Source organism: Dioscorea cayenensis, chromosome 17 (genome assembly GCF_009730915.1).
Source record: "Dioscorea cayenensis subsp. rotundata cultivar TDr96_F1 chromosome 17, TDr96_F1_v2_PseudoChromosome.rev07_lg8_w22 25.fasta, whole genome shotgun sequence".
Taxonomy (NCBI): Eukaryota; Viridiplantae; Streptophyta; class Magnoliopsida; order Dioscoreales; family Dioscoreaceae; genus Dioscorea; species Dioscorea cayenensis.
Window position 1 is genome coordinate 870,016 of NC_052487.1, and position 27,537 is coordinate 897,552.

The following is a 27,537-nucleotide window of genomic DNA, read 5'->3' on the forward strand; positions in this document are numbered from 1 at the left end:
TATCAAATTAACATAATTATTAAGGTCAAAAAGTCAATGTTTGTATTTACATATTATTTACATATATAATTGGAGGGTTATGTATGAAAAAGGAATGAGGGCTAAAAGGTCATTTCACAAGTAATTCAAAAAATGAATAGAGAAATGGGGACAAAGTTATGACCGTTGCCCAACGTTCGAAACGTAGAACATTTAACTCTCCGCTCCAACAGTTCTCATGGCGTTGGAGCTCCTTCATTAAATCAAGAAGCTCCACTGCCTCTGATTCCAATGGCTCCTTCCTCTCTCCACCTGCTCCAATAGAAAGATTTCAGCTCTTCATCTCTTCCTTGATCTCAAACTCATTGTAATTTTCAGGTAAATTTCTAATCTTTTATATCATTTATTGTTTCTCATGCATCTCCACAAATTGATCTTTTGTTTCTCTGTGTGTTGGAAAAACAACTTTTTTTCTTTCCTTTAATGCTTTGCAATCACGTCAAGCCATTAATTCCTTCAAGTTTGATATTTTTATTCAATTGGATTTTCCTTTAATTCTATTCTTATCTGAATTTTCTGATATAATTCTCAAGAATTATGGTTTATTCTTCAATTTTATGTTTCTTGGTCATAGAAAGTGGTTGATTCTACATTCCTTCAAGTTTAGTTTTGCTCTCTTGAATGAAACTACTTCTTCTGATTCTATTCTTGGTTGAATTTTCAACTATTTTTGCAAGAATTACGGTCAAGTCTTCAATTACTTATTGTTTGATGTTTCTTGGTCATAGAGATTTGGTTTTCTTTTGATTCTATTCTTTAGTTGGATTAGTCTTCAATCACTAAGAAAGCTTCTTCCTTTTATTTATATGTTTCTTGATCACAGGGCGATTGTTGATACAGCAGTAACAAGTGTGTGTGTGTGTGTTTTTTTTATTCTGCATTGCTTCAATGGCGGCATTGGCGCCAGGGGTGCTGTTGAAGCTTCTAAATGCCATGAATTCAGGTGTAACAAAGCCGGTCGGGGAGCACCGGAGCGCTCTTTTGCAGGTTACTGACATAGTTCCGGCAGACCTCGACGAAAAAGACCTATGGCCGAAACATGGATTCTACATCAAAGTCTCTGATTCATCACACTCCATCTATGTCAGTTTGCCATTTGATCAAGATGACCTTGTTCTTAGCAACAAGATTCAGTTAGGCCAATTCATCTATGTAGATAGACTAGAGTCAGGATCCCCTGTTCCGATGATCATCGGCGTGAAACTGTTGCCTGGAAGACACCCTTTAGTCGGCACTCCTGAACCGATAACTCGAACAAAAGGCAATGTAGATAAATCATCAGTAATAGCTATGCATAGGAGAGGCTCTTGGGGACCAGAACAACAAAACCATGAGTCTTCTCCTAAGGTTGTTAAGCCATTGGTATTGGATTTTGAAGAAGAGAGTAATTGTAGTACACCAGCAAGGGAAAGAGGAAAGCCGTGTTTGATGTCGCCGATGATCCCCGGGAAGTCGGGAATGTTCTTGAGATCATCTGTGAGTGGTGCTATGGTTTCTAAAGGAGAGACCTTGGCTAAGATAAGGAAGAGCTGCATTGCTTCAAGGATTCCAAGGAGCAAGAGCCCCTTCTCTAGTGTAGGTACATTTATACTCTTTTGAGACTTTTGTATCTGCCTATATACATTCTCAACTCACTATTGATGATGATTGTATAACTATGTCATGTAATAGGAGAAGAACACAATTACTACTCCTCCATCCAAGTTGAGAAGAAATCCTGCTACTGAGGAACAAAGCAAAACAAGTTCAGGATTATTACTGCCTGGAAAGCTTAGTACAATTGGAAAGGTAATGTAGTGATAGTTGGTTTACTAGTTATTGTCAGTGATAGGACTCAATCTAATGGAGTTTGAATGAATCCTTTTTCTCAGGAGGCTATACAGAATAGAGAAGCAGCTCAAAAGGTGGCTCTCCAAGCACTAAGAGATGCTTCAGCTACTGAAACTTTAGTCAGAGTCCTAAAGTAAGTGTCCTACAAATACAAAGTAGACTAGTACAGAGTGTTGTTTTGGATTGAATACTAATTCTGATGATAATCTCACTTGCAGGATGTTCTCAGACTTGAGTTCATCTGCGAAAACAGATGCTCCGGCAGCTTCTTTCGATCGGTTTCTGAACTTCCACCAAGAAATAACTCAGGCTGTTACAGATATGGAGGCAATTCAAGCTGCCACTTCCATTACAGCAACAAATGAGAAAGAAGCTGCAGATAATTCATGTGTTCTTCATGAATTACCACACAATTCAATTGACCAGAATTTAAGTGCATCCAAGAGAAGAGCAACAGCAGTAACTCTGGCAAAGAATTTAAAATCAAATAGTAATTCCAATCAGAAGCCATGCACAGACATGACTTGCAGCAGTTTGGTGAAGTCCATCAAATTGGCCAAAGAGATTGAAGCTGAATCTGGGAATTGGTTTATGGAATTCCTGGAAATGGCACTGGATAAAGGAATGAAGAAAACAAAGGATTCTTCAAAGGTGTCCATTAATGGCAGCTGCCCCCAGTCACTGATACTGAAAGTTATCAACTGGGTAGAAGTGGAGCAAAGTGACAGTAGTAAGAGACCAGTTCATCCTAAAGCTGCACAATTAGCTAGAAAATTAAGGATCAAAGCAAAGAATCCTTGACTGTTTTTAATATTTTTTTATAAATATTTTTGGGTTGTATTTGTTGTTCATTAGAAACATATACGTTTGATCTTTGTGTGTTTACATAGATGACTTCTCTTTGCCTGAATAATGTTAAGTAGCTGTGTATTTTTGTGATTTAATAATGATTTTTCTCAGGTTCATTGATGAGATATAATTGCATGTATATCTCCGAAAAAAATACAATTAATATTTTTTTTTTAATAAATGGATAAACCATTAAATAAATAAAAAAAAGTGGAAATTGCCAAAAAAACCCTACAACTTTGCCAAATTGCCAAACAAACCCCCATAGTTTCGGAATACCCAAAAACCCCTTCTTTTTCAACTCCATGATTTTGAAACCCCCAAAGTACGTAACGGCATTAAACGGAGTGTATTTAAAATTTTATGGACGAAAATGCCCTTGCACGGGAAGTCGTGGCTGCACCCATTTCGGTGATGTGAGAGGAAGTGGGTGGGTTTTTTCTTAGGCATTACAATGCTTGTCTTCTCTCAACTCGCGACTCCAGCTCAACTCGCGTCTCCGACTCTTCTCTTCCCACGGCACTCTTCCCTTTCCACCGGCGTCTCGAAGAAGAAGTCCCGTGCAAGTATTCGACATTTCGTCACTTTGCAGTCTAAGGTATTCATTATGGTTTTTTGTTAACTATTACATTACGAAGAGACATTTTTTTCGGTTTTTGGTTTGTGATTTTGTTTTTGTTGGAAGACATTGAAGCTTTCGGGGGATTAATCGATTTGGGGTTTTTGTTAGTCGCGAGGGAGATGTCTCGGCTAGGGTTTTTTTGTTTTTGTTTTTACATTTTTCGATCCAGTATACTGATCGAAAATGGTTTTCCCGATTGTTGTGCTTTTGTGTAATGTTTATAATCTACGTTTACCCTTTCGAGTTGATATGGTTGCGATTGTAAAAAAATGAGGTCTCCGTTTAAACAATGAGCTTTCTACCGTTTAAGTTAGTTCGTCTCCGTTTAATTATTTGTATCTACGTTTAATAGTATACGTCATCGCTTAAAAAAATGATATCGGTGTTTAAGAGCCGAGTGTTCTACCGTTTAACAAATTACATTTCCGCTTAACAATGTCTTTGTTATTGTCGCAGGGCTTGTGATTATGGCGGTCAATCTAGTTAATGGGCGATGCTACTTGACACCCGTGAGTGGAGACCGTGGGTCGAATTGAAAGTTCACATGATCCCTCGACATCGGGAGATCATCCGAAGGACACCGTTCACGAGCATTCTCGAGTTGGAAGTCAGTATACCAAGAGCGGGCCCTTCTTGACTCTCATTGCGGAGATACGATAACCGCACCAATAAATTCGGGGATCGGGGAAAGCATGCTCGACTTTTTAGGCCTCGAAGATGTGGCAATCGTTCTTGGCTCAGCGTTGCGATGGGGAGGCGATCGTGTTTCGAAGAAGAAAACACGATCGACTTTCAAGAGAGGTATTTATCGAAGACGTACGAGAGACACGGGAGACTCCATCGAGAGCACTCTTCACAGAACTCGTTGGACGAGAGGGAGAAGAGGAGAATTTTGCCAAACCATCGATGGTGTACCTCCTGGGTACAATCCTCTTCCCAAATACCTCCTGCTCGGTTCCTAACTGGATCGTTGATTATGTCGATGATCTACCTGGAATGGGGCGCTACGCATGGGCGCAAGCGACGCACTAAGTGGCTTATGGAGGACATACCACAAGCCGCTACCCGAGTGCAATCTAGATCGCGGGGAAGAAGACCAACACCGGGTATGTTAAGGGTTGCAGCGTGAGCGCTTAACATCCGGGTTTTTACTGAGTGACCGGAACCGGAAAGAAAGTCCGTTTCTGCAAGATCCCAAAGATCTTTGTACTACGGTGAAAAATACTTACTGGGAAGCAGCGACGATAGAGACGAGTTTGTCATCTCTCGAAGGAAAAGAGGTAATAATTCAAAAAAATATTTTTGTTTCTATCGTAGAGCGTTAACGTTTAACCATATCATTTTACCGTTTAACTTTATTCATCTATCGTTTAACATTATAACTTACCGTTTAACTTTGTTCAACTACCGTTTAAACTTTTTAGTTTAATGTTTAATTTGTTTGTTCTCTGTTTAACACAATAGGTTATAACGTTTAAATATCACGAGTTACATGTGTAAATATAGTTTTAATTGTTTTAAACTAAATAATTTCGCTAAGATTGTTTGCTTTACACATGCTAGTTTCTGAAATGGTTCCGCGAATCTTGATGAAGAAGTATTTGTTCGAGCCAACCGGTCGGTCGGATGCTATTGCTCGGGAACCGCTTGCTCAAAGCAAGATGAGAGGGCAACCTCTTCCTTGCTTGCTGGAGCCTGGGTTCTCCCGCTTCGAGCCAAAACGCATTCGTCGAGGTCGGAAAAACCCTCCCCACCCCGCCCTGACCGTGGCTTCCCCGACCGTGTCGGCCCCCGAGCGTGGCGGCTCCCCAGCAGGCACTAGGCGAGGGATGTCACCTGCAACTCTCATGCGAGGCTTGCGATTTTGATGACCGAGTTCCCTCGGCTTGTCGCTCGGGTGGAGGCATTGGAAGGCCGGTCGCGATCACTAATCGATCGCGCCTTCCCTTCAAACAAATGAAGCACCCGGGGACGGATACGCCGTCGGAGTTCGACGACGAGGACATCATCGGGGTGGCCCTTCAAAGACGGCCTCATTCGAAGAAGCTTGCAAAAAGAGGAAAAACAATAATGCCTCCGTCTCCACGCGTCTTGCGGGTGACGATGAAATAATAGCGAGCACCATCGGCGGCAGCACCATCGGCGGTCGATGTTGTTAACGTTGATGACATGCCCATCACGGTGGAGGAGATTGAAGATGGCGCTCGAGTTTGCGCGGTGGAAAAAGATCGTCGACTACGTTGTTGACGACATCATGCATACTGGTGGAACCGGCGCTGACGATCGCGGCATCAAAGATGGACACAATCCATGAAGAAGAACAACTAGACAACGTTGTGTCTCCCATTGATCTTCTGCTGCGTGGAACTCACGGTTGAGAAGGTCGTTGAGTCTATCCTCAGCGAGTGGAATTCACGGTGGAACCAGCGGTCGACCGCTGCGCATCGAAGCGGACACAATCCCACAAGAACAAGAAGCATGTAAGGAAGTGTCTCCCGTTGATCTCTGCCGTCGTGCCCCCATTAAAGGAAGCCGATAAAAAAAGTAGAAGAACTTCGGAAAGTCTTCATTCGAAGAAAAAAATACGTTGCTGATCGCGCCTCAATAAGTACTGAGCGAGGGAGTTGATAAGGATCTTCCTCAGCGCCCCTATGGACAAGTAAGTTTGAAGTTTTTTTATGATATTGTTTAAAAGCTGTTTTTAGTTACCATTTAAGTAGGAGCGTTAACGTTTAAAATTTACAAATAACATTTAACTTATAAGTGATACCCTTTAAATATTACCGTTACCGTTTAAACATTCAATATAGAATTTAAAGTTTATACTTTAACGTTTAATTTTATACTTACAACATTGTTTACATGTCTTTGTTCCGTTCAACCACAGACAGCATCGTGTGGAAGAATGACTCGTCGAGCACCACACGGGCCAATCTATTCGACACGCTTTCGAGGGGAAGGAGATGGTCGCGAGGGCGATGTGATGGGACGCATTCGTATGTATCTTGCAAAAGACGATGAGCGTAGTGCCATATCATTATAAGAGGCGCGCCTCCATCACACGACCACTGGCCTTGTTCATGTCAAAGCAAGGCGACGACGCACATGAATCCACGATGGCTATGATTGGAGATGCCACGCGCAACTTGCATGAAGTGGACATCGTCATCCTCCCGATAATTATGAGTGGTCACTTCCATGTCGTCGTCCTTGACAATGAAAAAAACAAGAATACGGGCATTATTCTTCATGCCAAAGCGAAGAATACGATAAAAAGCAGCGCTAGAAATGGTAAGTGCTTTAATAATTTGTGTTTGTGTAATAGTGTTCGGTAAATAATCGGCATTCTAATATGAACTTGTATATCTCGACAGTGGAACCTATTCGACCTCAGTATCGACATGGAGTTGGGCGAGTCGGCGATCGCAAAGTACCCGCTTGTTCACGACACTCGAAGCCCCACGGCGAGAAAAAAAGGAAGTGTCGACTGCAGCGTCTATGTCATGCGGTTTATCGAGCAGTTACTCGCCGGTGAGAAGCTACGGGTACCGCAGACTGACGTCCCTTATCTGCGATTAAGGTATGTTTCCTGCATACTTAGGGAGGGAGGCGTAGGCATCACGACCCGGAGGGAGTCTTCGCAGCGGGTTCTTAGTCATTCTTTCTATATTTGTATACACGATTCTTTCTTTAATAATCCGGATTCATTGTTTAATATACACTTTCGGTGTTTAAGTATATAGTTCATTGTGTAAATATCAATGTAATTGTTTAAACTCCGTTTTCTTGTGTAAAAACGAACCGAGAGGGAGTGTACGCAAGCGGGGGTCATAGTCGTTGTATAGGTGTAATAGTTTCAAATGTAAACCCGGGTTTTAAATTGATTCATTTTTTTCCGAAGAACATGACAAATTTTTGTCAATGTAAATGTACATGTATCTAAATTCAATTAAATTCATTCTGTTTCGTTTTGAGGTTACGTTCTTGTTGGATGATATTGTAGTCCGCGAGGTACATTATCGGGTAGGGTTCTGTTTCATTTTCATTTTTCATTATCGGCTAATATCAACATTCATTTTAATCAGTATAATGATAACTTTTTGCCCTTTAACTTTCGTTTTCTCTGTTTAAGTTTAGGTTTCTCTGTTTAAATTTAATATTTTCTCGTTTAAAAATATCCTTATTATTTAATAATATCAATGTAATTACAACAAAAAAATATACTTAATATTTTTCACGTTTAAAAATATCCTTATTACTTAATAATCTCTTATAGAATGTAATGTAATGTTCCGATTTTTTTATGTGCGACGGGAGTGGAAAGCGCTTGGGGAACCGAGCGTGTATTAGTCACGCAGGGGAACCGCTAGCACCATCCCGTTAGTACATTTTAAGCGGATACAAATTTATTTTTAAACGATAAAAAAATAACGGTTAAGCAGAGAATAAATTATTTAAAAGCGTAAGAGATATATTTAAATATAAAGTTCAATATTTAAACAATAATAAGAAGTATATACACAATGCCTAGTCGGCATGATTCATTCCACGATCTGCGATTGTGACCGAAGCGTGGCAATGGCTACAACGCAACTCTGCGGACCTCGGGACGCTACGACTCGATCCTCTTTCGTCTAGGACACCCGGGTTGCCTTCTCGTCACAGGGCGATGCATAAGCGCGAGTTTGCGATTTTTCATCCATCGACTGTCGTTGTCTCGGGTATGGGGAATATAGCTTCCTTATACGCCATTTTTGAAGTCGAAGCTTCCTTCCACGATCACCCGGGTGTTTCTCGTTCTTCGATAATTTGAAGTCAAAATTCCTTTTGATTGCAAAAATTCCTAAGTGCGTCTCCGAAATGTTCAACGCCTTCAAAAACATTGTCCAATATCCAGCGACAACACTTCGACTTGATCGGGATGAGGAAGGAAGGCATGCCACACCCTCGGGCTCGCCATGATGTGGAACGAAGCGTCGCAGGATTCGAATTCCCGCCAACACTTTTAGTTTAAAGCGAACACGATCAATATTTAAACAGAGACACAAAAATATTTAAAGCGATAAACATAAATCTTAAAGCGTTAAAAACAAAAAAAGTTAAATAATAAGTTAATAAGTTAATCGGAGACAATAGTGTTTAAATGGAAACTTGATAAATGTAAAGCAGTGGCAGGGGATAATAAACAATAATTAACTTCTACAACTATATAAACATAAGCGAGAAGAAACTTACAACGAGAAGAACTCGCTTTTCGAGTGGGATACGATGCCACATCATCCGTCCCCAACAACAAGATCAACAACGGAACATTTGAAGATGGAGCTGACGTGACACATGCTGCTGGAAGTCAACCTCGTTTTATATGAGACATACTGCTTTTATGTCCATCGGGATGTGATAAACTTCACCCTGACACGGGAAATATCGAGACCCCATCGCTCACATATTTCAGCTAACACTGATTCCCAAGAAGTCAGCGCCGTGAACATTAGCACTCGTCCCCTCCCCGTTGTATCTAGCAATAGCACAAAAAAACTCTCCATAATTTAATCGGAAGAGCTAAAATTGAATACACCAAATGAGAAGAAGAAAAAGAAGAACAAGAAGAACAAGAACAAGAACAAGAACAAGAAGAACAAGAACAAGAACAAGAACAAGAAGAACAAGATATGAGCCTTCTAAACTTTGTTTGAGAAAAAGCAAGCAGGAGGCAAAAAAATTGAAAAAAACTATGCATAAAGAAAGTTATGATTGGGCGCCATTTTTTTCCCACCTTTTGCAAGGGCAAAAAGAATTTCATATCGTGGACCCACTTCAACTTACCTGAGGGGTTAAAAGGAATGTAAAAATATAACTGAGTACGTCCAGGGTGTGCAAAAGTTGGAGGGGGTTTTTGGGAAGTTTTGAAAATTACGAGGGGTGAACAGTAATTTTCCCTAAAAAAACCACTCAAAGGGTAATACAAACAATCCACTCACTAGCTGTGAAAAAAAAAATAATAATAATAGAGGAATAACGGGCCTCTTCAAAGCCCAATACAAAACAATAGATAAGAGCCTCCTCAAAGCCCACCACAATAACGGGCCTCCACATTTTTGTCATGGCCCTTCTTGAGCATGAAAGCCTCATCAGCCTCCCCAACATGAGAATCAATGAATTCCAAGCTGGGCCGAATAACCTGAAATTTTGCCAACGACTTGTGAGTCTATTGGTACACGGGTCATCGATTGAGCTCTCACCGAATGGTGAGAGTTTGATTCTCGGCTTAGGACATATTTTTGGGAGTTGTGAATAGTAATTATATACGAGTGGTTCCAGCACCCACATGAGCGCGGTCCCGTCCCCACTTGTTCCATCGAGGCTTGTGCATGTTCCTGGGGTCTCTAATGGGTTCACCCCGCTCTTTTTCTCCAAAAAAAATAAAAAATAAAAAATAACCTGAAATTTTGCATAGGTGGGAAAATTGTTAAAGGGAATAGGGACATTTTAATTTAATTTAATTTAATGTTTTTAATTTCACTTTCATTCTGAAATGTGTGTGTGTATATATATAGCAATCCTGGACTTAAAAAATTGAAGTTTACTTGATAATTTATTTATTTTAATTGAGAGGTAAAAAATAAAATGTTTGACTTATATATATACCCTTTTGATTATGAAGTCTTGATGTCTCCCATTTGATTATTTTTTTTTATATACCCTTTTGATTATTGACTCATTCAAGGTTTACTCTTTTATTTTATTTATCTATTTAAAATAACATTATTGTATAAAATATTGATTATATTAAAAAATTTGCATCTAATAAAATAAATAAATAAATCTTGACTTCCTCTACAGCTCTTTCTACTGTTAACCAATTAACAAGCAATAACCATTAATACCCCAACTTAACATAGCAACCATGAATGATTTATTCATATGAACAGTCATTATCTGGAAGCTCTGTCTATCACCTTTCACTTTTAAATTTTTAATTATAGGCCGCTCAACAGCTTTCTCTTTTTCTTAGTTCTCCATTCCATTTATTTGTATCTTATCTGCATGGTATCTTGAATGTTTTTCATTTATTTAACATATTTTGAATGATTTATTTTTTTTAAAAAAAAATTCACACAAAATTTCAAGTCTCATTTATTTGTTTGGAGAAAAAAAAGCATTGCCCGACCATTTAAGTTCTCTCAATTCGTAAATTTATAATGGGTCCTTTTCATATTTACCGAGGAAGAGTTGCTTGTTGAATTTTGTTAAAAACAAAAATCTAATTTGTTTGAAAAAAAATTTATTTTTCACATCCAAGAAATACTTTCTTCTCGAGTAGGTTATCTGTTTTTCAAAATTCATTTTCATGGACATATGTCTCGGTGAAGTCCAAATAAAAACAATAATTGAAAGATATTTTTTCTTGTTTTCTCACATAATTCCAGAACATTTTATTTTATTTTTCATTTACTTAATCACTTTATTTTTTGTTTTTCAAAAAACAAAAGAAAAAAAAAAAAGAGCTTTCTTGGAAATGCTGACCTTAACCGCGTAGCAATTAAACAGCCAATTTATTTGACTAGTAAAACGTTACCAATTCTCTCTCCATCAAATATTAATTATTTTTTTTAGTTGTTGAAATGAAGCCTTAAATTGCGCTTAATTTAGCTCATGCATATGCATACATAAACAAGCAACAAATAGTTAATCAAATTTAAACAATAAAAAAATATATCAATTTGGTAAAATAAAAAAAAAATCATGATTTTAATCTAAAATATGAACACCGTGTAAGAACATGGATACAATCATAAATTCAAAGAAATATATAAATATATATATATATAAATAAATGAATAATTTGGCAATATTTAAGCTAAGTCTTTGTCCACCATAGCAAAGGGAGGTTGCCTCCCACTCTCTCTCTCTCTCTCTCTTTCAACCATTGTTCTCTCGTTGGGGCAACATGGCGTTGCTCTGAGTTGTTATCACGTTTCTTGATACTTAGAAGAAGAAAAGGAAGTCTGGAAGTGGAGAAGAAAAAGGAGAGGAGGAGGTGAGGTGGGTCCTTTACCAAAGAGTTGTCTTTGTCTTTGAGCTTTTTGTTTTTCAATGAAATGCTGTTATTTGTCTAAAGATCTTCAGTTTGTAGTTCATTTGTGATCTGCCCAGTTCCTGGTATGATGTTTATCTGAAAAAAGTTTGGATTTTTAGCAATTTTCTTTCATAAAGTTGAAATCTTTGCTGAGATTTATGTTCTGTGGTAGTGGAATTGCTTTGTGTAGTATGTGCTGTTTCTGAATTAGGGTTTGTGATCTCTGTGTGACATGTGGAATTAGGGTTTTCTGTTACTTGACAAAGGTTGAAGGTTTTGACAGTTAGGTGATGTGTTTTTAGAGATTGATTTGTAGTATAGAAAGAAGAAACTGAAAAAAGTTGGTAGTTTTGGTCTCAATGGCTTCTTCTCCATCTTCATCCATTGCTTCACCTCCACCACAATCAATCATCACTCTATCACCACCTTTGTCTCAACCTGATGCCAACTCCAATCCCCCCACATCTCCTGCATCACCTGTTTCTAGTAATTCGCCACCTCCGGCATCATCTCCACCACCACCTCCTCTTCTATCTTCACCAGCTGGCTCCCCTCCACCTATAATTTCACCACCACCACCTTCCATTGCTTCTCCACCTCCAGTTTCTGCTCCTCCACCTCCGTCAATACCGCCACCAACACCTGCATTGTCCCCTCCACCACCTTCGGCCGTCCCTCCATCAACATCCCCTCCTCCACCTTCAGCCATTCCTCCATCAGCATCCCCTCCGCCACCTTCGGCCATTCCTCCATCGACATCCCCTCCGCCACCTTCACTACCATCCTCACCTCCTCCACCTGTTGCCTCTCCACCTGCTGTTGTTACTCCACCATCCCCAATTAAGGCTCAATCACCACCCCCGCCATCAGCTTTGCCACCCACATCTTCATCCCCACCTCCACCTTCGAATCCAGCAACACCACCAACTACTAAACCAGAAACCCCCAAAGGTTCCCCCCCTGCCTCTCCTCCGGGCAATTCTTCTAGTAGTTCAACTCCATTAACCCCAAATGTACCTCCTCCTGCTCCTGGTGCTAGTCTTCCACAGTTGTCCCCTCCTGCTCCATCTGGTGATCCTTCTACTCCAACTAGCCCTGGTGGCAATAAATCTATCACCCCTGGTCCAAATGGCACTGTTAGAACAGGAGGTGGTGGGGTAAAAAGCGGAGCAGCTATAACAATTTCTGTTGTGGCTGCACTTTTAGTGCTTAGTTGCATTGGAGCAGCTATTTGGTTCGTGCGGAAGCGGAGAAGGTCTGCTGGTCGATATAATGGGGGATATGTTATGCCTTCACCATTTGCATCTTCGCAAGTCTCAGGTCATTCCTATGCTCATTCTCTTTCATTATTTGATTGTTTCATGCATATACAATTTGATTTAATATGCTAATAAATGAAGCTCTTCCTTACAGAAGCATCTCGTCCCAGGTCACCAAGTTTTCCTCTTGTTCATAATAGCAGTGACGGTCATGGTTTTGCATACTCACCACCAGAACCGGGACTTGGGCATTCAAAATCATTGTTTGCATATGAAGAGCTATACGCCATTACGGGTGGCTTCTCAAACCAGAACCTGCTGGGTGAAGGCGGATTCGGCTGTGTATACAAAGGATGTTTACCAGATGGACGGGAAGTAGCTGTGAAACAACTCAAAGTTGGTGGTTCGCAGGGGGAGCGTGAGTTTAAAGCAGAAGTTGAAATCATTGGCCGTGTGCATCATCGGCATTTGGTTTCTCTTGTAGGTTACTGTATAGCAGAAAGTCAGAGATTGCTCGTCTATGATTATGTTCCCAACAACACCCTTCACTACCATCTCCATGGTATTATGTGAAATTCATTTTGTGTAACTAGAAGAAAATTCAATTAGCTAATGATTTACTTTCCAGGGGAAGGAAGACCAGTGTTGGATTGGGAGATAAGGGTCAAGGTTGCCGCTGGTGCTGCTCGGGGAATAGCATATCTGCATGAGGATTGTGAGCTTCCTCTTCTTCCTTCTATTCATCATATTTTATATTCTGTTATTATATACCCTGTTCATCCTCTTCTTTGTTAGGTCATCCTCGTATAATTCATAGAGATATCAAGTCCTCAAATATTCTATTGGACAACAACTTCGAAGCTCAGGTAATTCCCTATACACTGATCACATTGAGACTCATGGATTACCAGTATTCTTAACTATGTCGCCCGTCTTTTGGTTCACATCTTCCAGGTATCTGATTTTGGGCTTGCAAGGTTAGCTCTGGATACAAACACACATGTTACTACTCGTGTCATGGGAACGTTCGGGTATGTAAAAATGTTAAAAATTTAGGCTTTGGTCATCTTGCCTTCTCCAAAACTATAGCAAGTGCTTTTATTCCTCACAGTTACTTGGCTCCGGAGTATGCCTCGAGTGGCAAGTTGACCAATAAATCCGATGTCTATTCCTTTGGTGTTGTGCTTTTAGAGCTTATTACAGGACGAAAACCGGTTGATGCATCACAGCCTCTTGGAGATGAGAGCCTTGTTGAATGGGTAAGTTCCAGCAGATATCATATGGAAAAAAACGATTTGGGTGTCAGACATGGAAAATTTTCTATTTGAATTTGTAGTGTCGTGCCAATTAATGGCACCTCTTATGCAAATGGATGTTTGTGTTTGAAATTGTGAATTAAATGTTTCAGGCTCGGCCTTTACTGTCTCGTGCTCTTGATACCGGAGAGTTTCAAGATCTACCTGATCCTAGGCTTGACAACAACTACAATGAAAGCGAGATGTTTCGAATGATTGAAGCTGCGGCAGCTTGTACCCGTCATTCTGCAGGAATGAGGCCGCAGATGGGACAGGTAAACTTTTGAGCTTGAAGGAATTATACTTTCTACAAAATTACAAGAACATTTACATATTCGTATTTACGCGCTTATCTTTTGTTATGACTCTAGGTGATGAGGGCTCTTGATAATTTGGGGGAAGCAAATCTAAACAACGGTGTCATACCGGGTCAGAGTGGAATGTTCGATTCAGGCTTGCACTCAGCCGATATTAGGATGTTTCAGAGGATGGCATTTGGTGGCCAAGAATACAGCAGTGACTTCAGTAGAACTAGTTGGAATAGTCACAGAGAATCATCGATAGGATCCAACCATCGTTAGTTCATCCAGTTTTGTTTATTTCCACACTTATCTGTGTATGGAGTTGATTTCCTCTTCAATTGTTTCAGATTTGATTTTGCCATTCTAATTGAAATATCTGACACTTGTAACTAGATTTCTTTTCCTGTATATTCTTTGGAACAGTAGTTCACATACAGTAATATATATTTGTTTTTGGCAAACTGTTTTATTGTTAATCTTATACTCCACTTTGAAAGAAGCAATCAATTATTAAGATCAATCATTAAGTGGAAATGTTCATCCAATGGAAAAGATCCAACTAAATGAATTGATTAAATGACACTTTCATATAATAATACTTTAAATTAAAGAATAAGTTTCCTGAAGATGAGAAGGATGATATAAAGGTTTATTAGAAGCAACAATGGAAGGAAGCAGCCATCTTCAAGTCACTTCATTAACAAGAACAAGCATTGCATATTTCAATCCTTAGAACAGCTCTGCACCATTATATTTCAATGCCTATCTTGTATCTTCTTCATTCATGCATAATGGAAGACTGCAATCTCTTGGTTGCAGACTGCGTCGCAGTTTGCAGCTGCTGTCCATGTTTGATCCTACAATTCTTCGTATTTTTATTGCTGAGATTACCCCAGAAACTCGTTACAAAGGCGAAGAATTACTCATTGAAAAGGCTTCGAAGCAGGCGAAGGATAAAAGGAGTTGAGGTGATACCAAAACCAAAACCAAAATTCAAAGACCAAGGTTGGAATGATCCTCCAAAAATCCAGTTGCAAATTAGCAATGCTGATCAAGTGTTTGAAGAGATGATACAAGAAGGCATGGTTTGGTTTGGTAGTTTCTGGGGTATAAGAAATTCTGAGTCTTTAAAATTCACTAGCTCTGATACTATGTTAAAAAATTTACAGTTGGAAAGTGAAAAGGAAAAAATAAACCAATGAAAAGAAATTTATTATATTATACCAAGAGAAGGACTAATTATATCTCATCCCCAAGCTAACTTTTCTTCTTTCCATGTTGGTTTTGCACTAATCCAAAAGGTGGTCTAACACTTTCTGTTAACAAATATAAACCCTTTCTTGCAATCATATCAACAACAGAGACTTAGAAACTTAGTGTTGTTCATCTCTTTTACTCTCTCTTATCAATGGCAACAACAACAACAACAGCAACACCTATGCCTGCTTATGAAGAAGAGCTTTCAAATGGATATCAACATGGCTCAGGATCAATAAGGCCATTCTTTGCTGTTATGTCTGTGATATTGGTTGTGTTAGTGCTCTCATGTTTTCTTGGAAGGTTATGGGCTGCAAGAGCTGCTGGTCCAGATGTCAGGTATGACTGCTTAGCATGGGCAAGAAGAAAACTTAAGCATTTTTCTCATGGTCATGGCCTTATCAGGTATTCCAATAACTAATATTCCACATCTCTGTTAATTTAACAGATTTATATTTAAATACATATATACATGATTTGCAGAGAAGTGAAGGTGGTGGTGGATGGGCAAGATAACAAGCAACAGCTGCCACAACCCTCCCCACAGCCATGAAGTTATATATATATACTACCAACTCTAGTGGCCTAGCTTGTTCTTTGTTCTTTAGTTTCATTAATTGCTGCAAAGCTTTGTATTTTGTATAGTGAAAGGGAGTGTGATGTTTGATTTATGTTGGAATGTGTTCTTTGGATGGACTTTATTGTGTTAGTGATGGAAATGAAGTTGTTGTGTTTGAAGATATATAGACTCATAAAGTTTATGATAAATAATTTCCATAAATGAAAAGTGACTAGTAAAGTCACAATATACTCAGCTTATTCTCTGTACTGTCTGCTGAGGTGTTGTAAAACAAAGAAAGAAGGAATAAATTGGGCAAAATGATGATAAAAAAAAAAAAACAAAATTTACATCTCTTCTATATGTACCTACTTCCTCCTCTCATTCCCTAATCAACAAATTGTACACACATCAACCACTTCTGAAAGATCCATTGAAGCAGTTGATGGGAGGTAAGCAAACTGTACAACAACAAAGCTGCTGCTGCTGCTGCTGCTGCTGCTGCTGCTGCTGCTGCTATGTTTGAACAGCATGGTGGACTCTGCTGTTTATCTGACTAACTCTAGCATCAATTCGAGCAGACACACCCACCGTCGTCGGCCTCACTGACCGCTGCCTCACCACCTGGCAGTATTCGGGGTCATCAGCTTTACCCTCGAACCGAATCCATTGTATCATGTTATGGTACATGGGGAAGAACCGCATCTGTATCGCAGCATAAGAAAAGTAGGGAATGAGAGTAGCAAGCACAACGAAGAGTGTGACAATCCAGTAAGACGCTGCTGGCGCAAGTGCTTCAACGAAGAGCATGTAGGCATCTGTTGAAAAACTTGGCGTGATTGCACCGTATATTACGAGGAAGAGATACCAGAGCGCGATGCTGCCCCAGATGAAGATGTGCTGAATGAGGGTGAAGTAACTGACGGAGAGCGCCATTTGACAGTTGACAACCCAGACAACACAGGTGTATACTGTGCCGGCCAGGATATCACGGCTAACCACCTCACCTCCCTTGCGGAAGGCCTGGTGCTGTAATGCAGCTGCGCAGAAGAAGAAGATGGTGACTGCATTGCAGACGCCGTTGAACATCCAACCAATGATCCGGGTCCAGCTGAAGAGCATATTTTGCACACCTTCTTGGTAGAGAAGAGGAAACTGAAAAAAGACGATGCAATTTAGGTTCATCATTTAAAACATCTTCATAATAAACATGCTTGAAATATATAATAGAAACTATGGTACATTAAAATATAAATATACCTTGCGACAAAGTCTGGCAGAAACATCTTGATCGAATACTCCCAAAGCGATTGCGGGGAGTGATGTGAAGAATACATTGTACACAGACAAGAACCAGTCATTATATAAAGGTGTCCCGGAGAATGATGTATAGGCCTCATAAATGAAGAGGGTCACTCCAAACACGATATTTTTGTAGAAGAAATAGCATATCTGGAAGCAGAGGATGATGAAGATAAGCATGGGAGTTCATTTAGGAAGCTGAATTTTAAAACCATGTGAAAAGAAGTCATACCATCGAGGCAATCCTTCTGTAACACCAATGTCCATGCACAAGTAGCAAGCGCTCCAAAAACCGGAATTGTGCAATGGCAACATCACTAGACATGACGGCCTGCATGCCTTCAACACCACTAATTCCAATCCCTATATCAGCTTCTTGAAGCATGCCGACATCATTGGCTCCATCACCAATTCCCAAAGTCACTTTGCCGGTGCCCTCCTTCACCAATCTCGTTACCTGAATGCATTATAGAGAGGGTATAATTAGATTCAATACTACAAGAAAGGTTGCGCACTTGGCATAATATGCAATAAATGATTACGTACAAGGGCCTTTTGTTTTGGTGAAGATCTGCAACATATGACTGATGCACAGGTAACTGCAAGCTGTAGAAACAAGTTCTTGACATTATCCTCCAATGCATAGGCAAGTGACTTTCCATCAATAATGAGAGCAAAAGACTGCGTGTCAGATGAACTCGTCATCTTCCTTCCCTCAGTGATCTGATGAATAACACTTTCTTTCGATGCCTGAAGTATCAAAAAGAGGATGATGGCAATGTTACTTGAAAAGGTCTCACAGAAATCTATTTATTTTATTAATCTAACAGAAAACATATAACCTAACATATTATGATTTACCTTGAAAATAGCATCTTTGTTGCCATCCTTTTCCAATAATTTAATTTCTGGTGATTCCAATGTGATAATTATTTGCTTCATTCCTTGTCTAAGTAGACTACAGGCAAAACTGCACAATTTTTTGAAGAAATAAAATAAGAACAATGATAATCAGACATTGAAACAAGTGAGGCATATTGACTGGTTTCAAAGTAGAAATCATACCCAATATTGATAGCAGTCTCCATCTTATCACCGGTCAACACCCATATCTTAATCCCCGCTTGTGCTAATTTATCGATGCATTCAGGGACCTAGAACAGATACAAGAAGAGACTTGGTTTAGACACAAAATATTTGTCATGAAATTAATTAGCATTACCATAATGAGTAGATCACCTACCCCATTCTGCAGCTTGTCTTCCACAGCGGTTGCACCAAGAAGAATCAAATCCCTTTCTATCGAATCAGCAGCTTCCTCAACTTTCTCATCTCTATCAGCACTAACAGAGTTCTTGGCCTCTGTGAATTTCTCATTGAAAACTGCATATTCATCTTCATCAAGCTCACGATATGCAAGAACCAAGGTTCTCAAACCTGCGTCAGCATAGTTGTGCATGTGCTCCTTGGTTTTGTCCTCAAATTTCCTTCCATCTTTAGCAAGCCTCTCGAACATGACATTGTCAGCACCTTTGCTGAGAAGTAGCAATTTCCCTTCTTCGTCCCTAACTATCACAGACATACGCTTTCGAGTACTGTTGAACTCTAGGATATTCAAGAGCCTATATGACCTGTGAGGCAAGAAGAGTGTTAGCTATTATATCAAGACAAGTGATCTAGCGGCGGTATAGAAAATGCTAATTTTGTAGAACAACAATTTCTTACCTTTCAACAGTCTTCCCAGACAAAGGATCCAGCTCCTGGATTGAGATGTTAGTCTGTGTCCTCTGATAAAACTGAAAGCCTAGTTCGCTGGCTGCAATGACAAAGGCAGCCTCATCTGGTGACTCAGCTTCATATGATATTTTTCCCGATTCATCATCTGTCTCTGGTATGGCAGTATGACAGATAGCCAACAGTCGGAAAAACTTCTGAATGATGTCTGCATGAGGCTCATTCACCCAATTTCCATTCATGACACGGTTATCTGTGAAGTTGAAACCTTTTACAGCAGGCTTGTTGTTATCCCTGTGACCTTCTTCTTCAACATCTGGTTCATAAAGCAATGGTGACCCCTTTCTTCTAGCCATTGCTTTCTCCACCTCTGTAACACCACGGCCATATGCAGTCCCAGCTATGGAGCATTTGATGAACTCCATTGAGTTGCAAGTCAATGTCCCAGTCTTGTCAGAGAGTATGGTGTCAACTTGGCCAAGTTCCTCATTCAAGTTTGATGTTCGGGCATGAGCAGGCTTATCAGATTCCTCATGATACATTTCATGGTCATTATTGATAAAAATGGTTTGCAAGACTTTGACTATCTCTATGGAAACATACAAAGAGATAGGAATGAAATACCCATACAGCATCATGGCAGTCAAAAAATGCAAAAGTGCTGCTACTACTGCTTCTGAGGGTTTGTAAAAGATGGTAGTGTCATCTGGTCTAAGATACCATCTTTTCATTCTGTGATTTTCAATGTCATCATCAGTTGCAATGCCGAAGAAAATTGAACCAACAGTTGAAATCAAGACCAATGAAAATAACAGAAAGTAGATAATTTTATCCATCTTCCTCTCAATTTTGCTCCTTTTCGACGGCGGGTTTGTGGCGTTTTGCATAACTTTTGTGTCATGCCCAGTGAAGATCACAACACCATATACGTAGTCAGTATTCCGCAGTTTTGAGTCCCTAAGGAGAAGTTGCTGAGGGGACAGCGGATATTGTTGGTCCTGATATTCCAAACTTCCAACAAAAGTATAGAGGTTGGCATTTGGGTCTTCACATCTAACTACAGCTTTGAAATGCCGGAAGCTTGAATCATCTTGTAAATTCGAAGTTACCTCCAATGACTGTTTCAGTTTTAAATTTGTCTCTCCGTCGAGGTTCATGGTTTCAACATAACAGATTGCATCTTCATAGCTAGAAGAAAGCAACAAGAGATCGGCAGGGAAAAAATTGTCCTTCTCCACTTTCACTATATCTCCAACTCTCAAATTCTTCCATTCAGTGTTATCAAAAGTGGCATTGCCACGGTGTACTTTAACTTTTCGGTTGTTCATCTCATTATCCTATACAAATATAGTGCGCAATAATGAAAAAGATTAGAAATCTTCGACAGTTGATTCATTCTAATATTACTTCTGTGCTTAAAAGAAACAGGGAAAAACATAATTAGAGCACACCCACGCCAGCCACATTTCAAAATTCCGGGCCAACTATTCCGTAGGAAGGTTAAGACAAGTCTTTCAGATGATTTAGATATGTAAATAAGGATTCAATAGAATTGCTGAAATAGTTGACCAAAATGCATATGGCATTCGAAAGTCAAACCAAGCCTAATAATCTTTTATTTTTCCTTAGTGACAGTTGGTTATGGCACAATATACAAATAGCTAGTTTGCCGATCCTAATTAATGCATTGAATGAATACAAACCAACCACAGCCTTTCAAATCTATGAAATGGCCATATAGAAACCAAAAAGACAATCTCATCCTCTACCATAAATGCATGGTAATATGTATGTCTCCTAATATGGCATTAAATTACTTAACACATGTTTCACAAACATCTAATCAATAACAAGATGAACAGATTAAAACAAGAATAGAAAAGAAATCAATAGCAAATCAAAGAAGGCATGAATTGTTTACCTGCTGATACCTCCTCCAATCTTCAACAGCCTCTTTAGCCATGGTCACCCCAATCACAATGATAAGAGGGAGAATGGCACTGACAGCACTATAAGGAGCCAAGGGAGTGAAGGAAAGACATCCAGTGACCAAGAAGTAGATGTTGGCAACCCTTCTGAACTGCTCAAACAAAGCTTTGGGAAAGAAAGTAGCCAAAGAATACTTGGTTGTGGAGACATAGTTTGCAGGATATCCTAAATTGGTGGCCTCAAAACAATCAGGATCATTGGCAAAAGCTATTCTGGAGAATCCTGGACCTCCAATCTGAGAATGATCTTCATCTAATGAAGCTTTTCCACATGAAAAACTATAAAGCTTTCTCAAAAAATTCTTCTTTCTCCTCCCTCCAGCCATCTCCAATCAAATGGTCAAAAACCCTTCTTTGAGCTGAAATCTATAACCAAAACCAACCAAACAAGGAAGATCTTTGCTTCTATCTATCAATCTATCTACTCTCAAATTCCAACAAAACTTAAACACGAAAATCAAACTAACAAAGAACAACGCCAAAATCTCTCCCTTTTTATCACCAAAACACAAGCTAAGAGCTACAAAAACGACTTCTGTGAGTTCTTCACCTGGCAAGACACAAACTTTTCTCTATATTTCTCTCTCTCAAGTTCAAATAAACCAGTTGAAAGACCCCAGCTAGCAATAAACAGAAACCCAGACAAAATCCATCCTTTATACCAATAAAAGAGCCATCTTTGAATCCTTCTTTTCTAGACTGGCGGCATGTACATGTGCTGAAACTTCAAACCACTCTTTGACTCCGTCTCAAACCCCTCCAAACCTCCCACCCAAAAGACCACAACACCCCTTCAGTCTTCTCTTCTCCTCCCTCTCATCCGCGTCCTTCGGGTCAATCCCATTGAAAAATCAAACCAAAATAATCAAACAAAACCATAAAAGCAAGTAAATTTCCCAATTCTAGACGGTCAATGAAGAACAACTTCGCACCAATGCTTGAAATTACTCTACCTCCATGCCACCATTGCTGCTCTCTCGGAAACCTCTCCTTCTCTCAAGCTTCATTTCTCTTTATTTTATATGTAGTTATACTTCTCAGCCGGAGCAGCCAAATGATATACAAAAATAATAATAATATAATAATAATAATAATATTATTATTATTATATAAACATATGCTTCTAGAATTATATTATTATTTTTTTAATTATGGATGATGTTCATACGAATGTGATTAGTTTTTGGATTTAATTTCCTAATTAATACTTATCTAGAAAGTTTGAAATTTGGGATTTTGTACTACAATCCAAGTTTTTCCTTTGTTTAATTTGATTTAATAATTCATATTATGGTTTTTATATTTGTTTTTCTAATCTGTTTCCAAAATTATTGAGCATTTAAAGAATTATTTTTATCTGATCTATTTTCGCGGTAATTTGAAAGGAGATAAATTAAATGTTGGTAAAAAAAATGAATTTGAATTTTAACTTGTGATATTTATTTATTTATTTATTTATTATTTACGTATTTGGTGATATAACCTTGTAAAAATTAATATTTATAATGATATATCATCAAGCTTTATATATGTCAGTCATTTCATGTATTATTTCCCGTCCATTCAGATAGAGACGTACTGAGTGCTGCCAAGATTCAAGACATTTAAATATGTTTTTTTTATAATTTATTGATATATTATGGGGTTTTTTTTTTTTGAAAAAGACTTATATATTTAAAAAATAAATAAATAAATAAATCATGAGGGCAAAATAAATGTTTTCTTTTTATTGGTTTTAATACAATAGCAATGGCTAGCCGGAGGTGGTTCAAGTAGTTAATGGTTTGGGTCAGTTAAGTAAGTTGGTGTGCGTAAAAAACACCAATTCAAAGTTATTTTTATAGTATTTACTTTATACTATAAAAAAAAAAAAACTACTCCCACTGGATGGGGAATAAACTCTAAAGAGGTGGCCTTAAGTGCCCAATGAGCTTCTGACATATGTAACAAAAATATATTAAACATAACAATTTTTCCATAATGCTCTTGTTCTTTTCCGGACAAATGTCAAAAATATAACAGTGAACTACGTAAATTTCACCTAAGTTTTCTCCAAACTCTAATAAATACAAATGAAAGAGACCAAGCAACAATAAAGAAATATAACAAACTAGACACCTAAAAGCACAAGGGGAGAGAGAGCTAATGTCGCCTTGTAAACTAATATAGGGGTATCATCTATGTAGACAAAGCAACCAAACTATACAGCGATGGTAGTCTTTGTGATTAGGTGGCATTGGTATTGGTCGCTGTTTTTCTATGATCACTCGCATAGGACCCATGAAGCTGTAGGCTTCTTTTCATCATTGCCATCAAATTCTTTAGCTTTGGTCTTTTCATCACATTTTGGACTGATTTAGAGATATGACTTTTAAAAAACAGATCATCAAAAATCTGAAAATATAAATTAAAATAAAGTGATTAAAAATCAATTAATTGACCAAGTCTGGATGGAATAATCCTTCAATAATCAAAATTGGTCATCTTGGCCAATAGAGTTTATTGTTAATTGTGAATTTATTAAACATTTGAGTATGGTTTAATAAATGTGAGAAATGAAGTTAGGTAATTTAGTTTATAATGTTAGCTTCGTGTAAAGCGATGAATGGGATAACTAAAAGGATGGGGGTAACGTGTAACATTTTCTATAATTAATAAAATAAAGGTGCACATAATAATAACATATATTATTAACTTATTATATAAGATATTGATGTGTCATATGAATTCTAAGTACACTTAATTACAATAATTAGAATACTAATTTATCTAATTACTTTTTGGGAACCTTGTCTTCCTTTTTTGCAACTACTCTTGTCGAAGGTGAAGATTCCAATCTTTATATATAATTTTTAAAAATAAATAACATTAGATATTTAAACAAAAAAAATAAACGAGAGGATTTAAATAAAATATCTAATAAATGTGGTTTGAACTTTAAGGACCATATACAAATAAATATAAATTTTTTTTTTAAAAAAAAGTGTGAGAACATGTTATTGATATAATCAAATGATTATATTAAAAAGTTAAACAAAGTGGGTAGTTTTATTTTATTTAATTGAAAATTCATTGGATCCCTTGACATGGGACCCGGATCTTTATTTATCCATTTCATTTATGTGGTCGCCATCGGAGTTATCATCAAAAAGACCAAAAAGCCCTTAAGAATGTTCTGGAATATGCCATAAATAACTTTACTGTGGAGGCTGTAACTGGAATTATATTGGCCGCCATGCAACTTGGCAAAATGAAGTACAGTTTAACTATTTGTTTATTTTTTTATTTATTTAAAAAATTCAAATAAAAAATATTAAAATTTTATTTATTCCATTAACAAATTCTTATTAATTCCATTAACAAATTCTTTTTTTTTTTTTATGTAAAATTGTGGACATTGAAGATTTTATTAGTTGTTATTTTTGGCTTACAAAAATATTATTATTATTCAGTGCATTATTTATACTAGTGTTAGTATAACTAAATTAATTTACATTTATAACATCAATGGATAGATTCTTTATCATTTTTTTCAAGAATAATTTTAGTTTAAGTCATGAATGATACAGTACAAAACTCTATCAAATTAAATTTTTAATGATGTAATTCAAATAATTTATGGTTCATTTATATAGTTATTTAATAAAGGTCAAACTTTAAAGGCAACCTATTTAAATCTCCTAAACCTTACTGGCCCTAAGACTAGGGCAATTTTAGTGGGAAACCACGTTATTAAGTAAATTAAAGTTGATTAATTATTTTGTTAAATTACATAGAATAATGAGAATTTTATTTTAATTTATATTTCTAGGAAATTGAGCTTTTTTATATGTTATGCCATTGAGTCAAGTCATCTACTTTATCATCGTTTACTAATAGTTGAAGCTACGTGATATATCTTTTATATTATTGATGATTTTTTTTAAAAAAAAAAAATTCCGGTTTTCTAGTTTTACAAACAAATTTTTTTTTAAAAAATTATGTGGTTTCGCTGATTAAAATTTTTTTAATGGTGTTAATTTTTTTTTTGGGTAAGGACAAAATTGTCATTTCATTTGTATAACAATATTTTTTTATTAATTCCTTCCAAAATTCTATAAAAAACAAAAAAACTAGCAAATCCCAAAAATCAAACAAAATTATGTCTAAAATCATGTTAAGTGACAAAAGTTTAACTAAATGGACAATTTTATCACCGCCAAATGAGTTTGAATTAACACCATTAACATGTTTTTGTTCTTTTGTTCCTATTTCACAAAATTGGAAAACCAAGAGATTTTTTTTAAAAAAATTTCTCTATTATTTATATTTTTTATACATACATATTCATTACATATATATATATATGTGTTCTTAATAAAGATAAATATTTGGGACTTTGAAATTTCAAGATATTTAAATTTTTTGATAAAAAAAAATTCTTTTTTAAACTAGTTAAATGATTTAGTATAATAAATCATGTGAGAGGGATATATGTTACAAAAATCTAAAATTTATTTTTTTATTTTTAATTCTAGAAAGTAACATTACATTATTTTAAATAAACTTTGTTAATATACTCTAAAATGCCTCTTTTCAAGTCAACAAAGGGGAAAAATGGAAAAATAAAATAAAATAAAATATATGAAATCTAAGATCCGCATTCCCATTAACCAAACAGGTAAATGCTTGAAAAAACAAATAAAAATACATTATTAATGTTAGACATGTGTTGTTTGAGTTGATCCACACAACTTCTCATATGGGTTATTTAGTCTCAATATCTCTTACACGTTTTGTATGTTTTTATTTTTATTTTTTAAAGTCAAATATCTTAATTATTACTTTGAGATTGGTTTATATATTTACACTTGTTTTTCACTTTAATATAGTTGTAGTTAATTATCTTTCTAAAATAAATATATGAATGAATAAAAACAAAGAAAGAAGAAGGGTAGTTGAGTGATTAGTTATTAGAAGGGATTTAATCCATTAAATATTTAGAAACCAACTAGAATGTAACAAATAAAGATATGATTGATGTAAGCACATGCGACCACAAGAATATAATTAGTAAAACATAGCTTTTCATGGTGGGAAACATCAATATCCTTTTCAACTCTTTTTCCCTCTCATTTCTTTTCTAGCTAAAACACATGACCATCAACCTATGTAATTGAAAGGAAATTAATTAAAAAACAAAAACAAAAACAAAAGTATAAAATGTGAAACATAAAAAATATTAATATTTTTATTAGTTTGATATATTAGTGCTTGATATATATATATATATATCTATCTATGTTTTTCCTTCACAAAAACTCTCTCCGTGCCTTTCAAGTCATTGACATTTAGAGCTGTAATAATTGCACAATTCTATTATTAATTTACACTATGGAATGCCTTTTTCCAAGTTGCCAAGGTCATGATCTCGTTGGTCCAACATGATGTTCTTTATATAAATAAATAATTATTTATATTTGAGGATGGAATTTGTAATAAATAAAGTTTTTATCAGATTATCTTAAGATTCTTTTTTTTATTAAAAATGAATTTTATGAATAAATGATACTAACGAATTAATCAATAGATTAAATTCTTACAAAAAATTATAAGAAATAAAAAATCTCTTTTGTTATTTCTATATTTTACTATTTGATCATATTAAAGTGGAAGATATCGGAGGGGATAATGACAATAAATCATGCATAGCATTAAAATGAATATCTATATATAAAATAATCAAATATATATGTTGTTATCAAGCATGTTTACAGTCTTGGTAGCATTATTTAGTGGAAACCACCAGAGCTTGCTTGCATGTAGTGTTTAGTGGTCCTTATAAGTTGTGTTAATTTCATCTACTTGGATGTCTTTGTAATAAAGATAAAAATATCATAGAATATAAATGAGAGACAAAAATTATATTTTTTATATTTTAATTCAAATTATTTAATGCAATAATTCATAATTAACTATCAAAAGAGTATGAACGCATAAAACTCAAATTTTCAAAGCTTACATGTCAAAATTCTTACACGAAGAAAAATGATTGTGTAAAAGTATTATTCAAGGAAAACAAAATCCAATTAAAAGATAATTATGATGGAAAGCTCTCCTGATTTATTTTGAGGATTATACTAGTAACAATAAAAAAAAAAATTTTTCGTAATGCATAGCAAGTTTTAAAATTTTTTTTTTTTTAAACAAAGTAAGAAGAGCTATGATAAAACATTGGATGTAAAAACTAAAACCATTGAGATTATTATATTAAACAATAAAGTATATATATATATATATTTTCCAAAACCAAAGAAAAAAAGAAGGGAACCATGTGGTATGCCGATTTTATGAGCAAACAAGTGAGATGGTTGTCTTTTTGTTCACCTTTTATTTTTGCCGCATGTCCAATTTGTTCTATTTATTTATATAAATATATATA

General features: G+C 36.6%; 4 protein-coding genes across 4 annotated transcripts; 3 read left to right on the top strand and 1 right to left on the bottom strand.

Moving 5' to 3' along the window:
* The first annotated feature begins 174 nt into the window (after positions 1–174).
* Positions 175–2,806, top strand: LOC120280228. Its single transcript, XM_039287004.1, has 5 exons — positions 175–357; positions 863–1,614; positions 1,711–1,827; positions 1,911–2,002; positions 2,088–2,806. The coding sequence occupies exons 2-5, from the start codon at positions 928–930 to the stop codon at positions 2,668–2,670; spliced, it is 1,479 nt and encodes a 492-aa protein (XP_039142938.1). The 5' UTR covers positions 175–357; positions 863–927; the 3' UTR covers positions 2,671–2,806.
* Positions 2,807–11,206: 8,400 nt separating this feature from the next.
* Positions 11,207–14,732, top strand: LOC120280558 (proline-rich receptor-like protein kinase PERK8). Its single transcript, XM_039287425.1, has 8 exons — positions 11,207–12,740; positions 12,834–13,241; positions 13,308–13,394; positions 13,475–13,545; positions 13,634–13,710; positions 13,791–13,938; positions 14,088–14,249; positions 14,346–14,732. The coding sequence occupies exons 1-8, from the start codon at positions 11,780–11,782 to the stop codon at positions 14,553–14,555; spliced, it is 2,124 nt and encodes a 707-aa protein (XP_039143359.1). The 5' UTR covers positions 11,207–11,779; the 3' UTR covers positions 14,556–14,732.
* Positions 14,733–15,498: 766 nt separating this feature from the next.
* LOC120281011 lies at positions 15,499–16,243 on the top strand. Its single transcript, XM_039287963.1, has 2 exons — positions 15,499–15,938; positions 16,017–16,243. Exons 1-2 carry the CDS (start codon positions 15,685–15,687, stop codon positions 16,084–16,086), a joined length of 324 nt encoding a protein of 107 aa, XP_039143897.1. The 5' UTR covers positions 15,499–15,684; the 3' UTR covers positions 16,087–16,243.
* A 53-nt stretch (positions 16,244–16,296) lies between these two features.
* LOC120280371 (putative phospholipid-transporting ATPase 9) lies at positions 16,297–21,715 on the bottom strand. The gene is made up of 9 exons (XM_039287193.1): positions 21,050–21,715; positions 19,120–20,465; positions 18,638–19,025; positions 18,460–18,548; positions 18,256–18,364; positions 17,941–18,144; positions 17,627–17,851; positions 17,353–17,544; positions 16,297–17,247 (listed from the first exon to the last, which is right to left on the bottom strand). Exons 1-9 carry the CDS (start codon positions 21,440–21,442, stop codon positions 16,609–16,611), a joined length of 3,585 nt encoding a protein of 1,194 aa, XP_039143127.1. The 5' UTR covers positions 21,443–21,715; the 3' UTR covers positions 16,297–16,608.
* Between the last annotated feature and the right edge of the window lie 5,822 nt (positions 21,716–27,537).

Coding starts and splice junctions, on each gene's coding strand:
- LOC120281011 (XM_039287963.1), top strand. CDS start 15,685: ATGGCAACAACAACAACAACAGCAACACCTATGCCTGCTTATGAAGAA. Junction 15,939..16,016: donor CATGGTCATGGCCTTATCAG/GTATTCCAATAA, acceptor CATGATTTGCAG/AGAAGTGAAGGTGGTGGTGG.
- LOC120280228 (XM_039287004.1), top strand. CDS start 928: ATGGCGGCATTGGCGCCAGGGGTGCTGTTGAAGCTTCTAAATGCCATG. Junction 1,828..1,910: donor AGCTTAGTACAATTGGAAAG/GTAATGTAGTGA, acceptor CCTTTTTCTCAG/GAGGCTATACAGAATAGAGA. Junction 2,003..2,087: donor ACTTTAGTCAGAGTCCTAAA/GTAAGTGTCCTA, acceptor TCTCACTTGCAG/GATGTTCTCAGACTTGAGTT.
- LOC120280558 (XM_039287425.1), top strand. CDS start 11,780: ATGGCTTCTTCTCCATCTTCATCCATTGCTTCACCTCCACCACAATCA. Junction 13,395..13,474: donor AGCATATCTGCATGAGGATT/GTGAGCTTCCTC, acceptor CTTCTTTGTTAG/GTCATCCTCGTATAATTCAT. Junction 13,711..13,790: donor CGTGTCATGGGAACGTTCGG/GTATGTAAAAAT, acceptor TATTCCTCACAG/TTACTTGGCTCCGGAGTATG.
- LOC120280371 (XM_039287193.1), bottom strand. CDS start 21,442: ATGGCTGGAGGGAGGAGAAAGAAGAATTTTTTGAGAAAGCTTTATAGT. Junction 19,026..19,119: donor TCTGGGAAGACTGTTGAAAG/GTAAGAAATTGT, acceptor CTTGCCTCACAG/GTCATATAGGCTCTTGAATA. Junction 17,248..17,352: donor CTGCCAGACTTTGTCGCAAG/GTATATTTATAT, acceptor GTCTTTTTTCAG/TTTCCTCTTCTCTACCAAGA.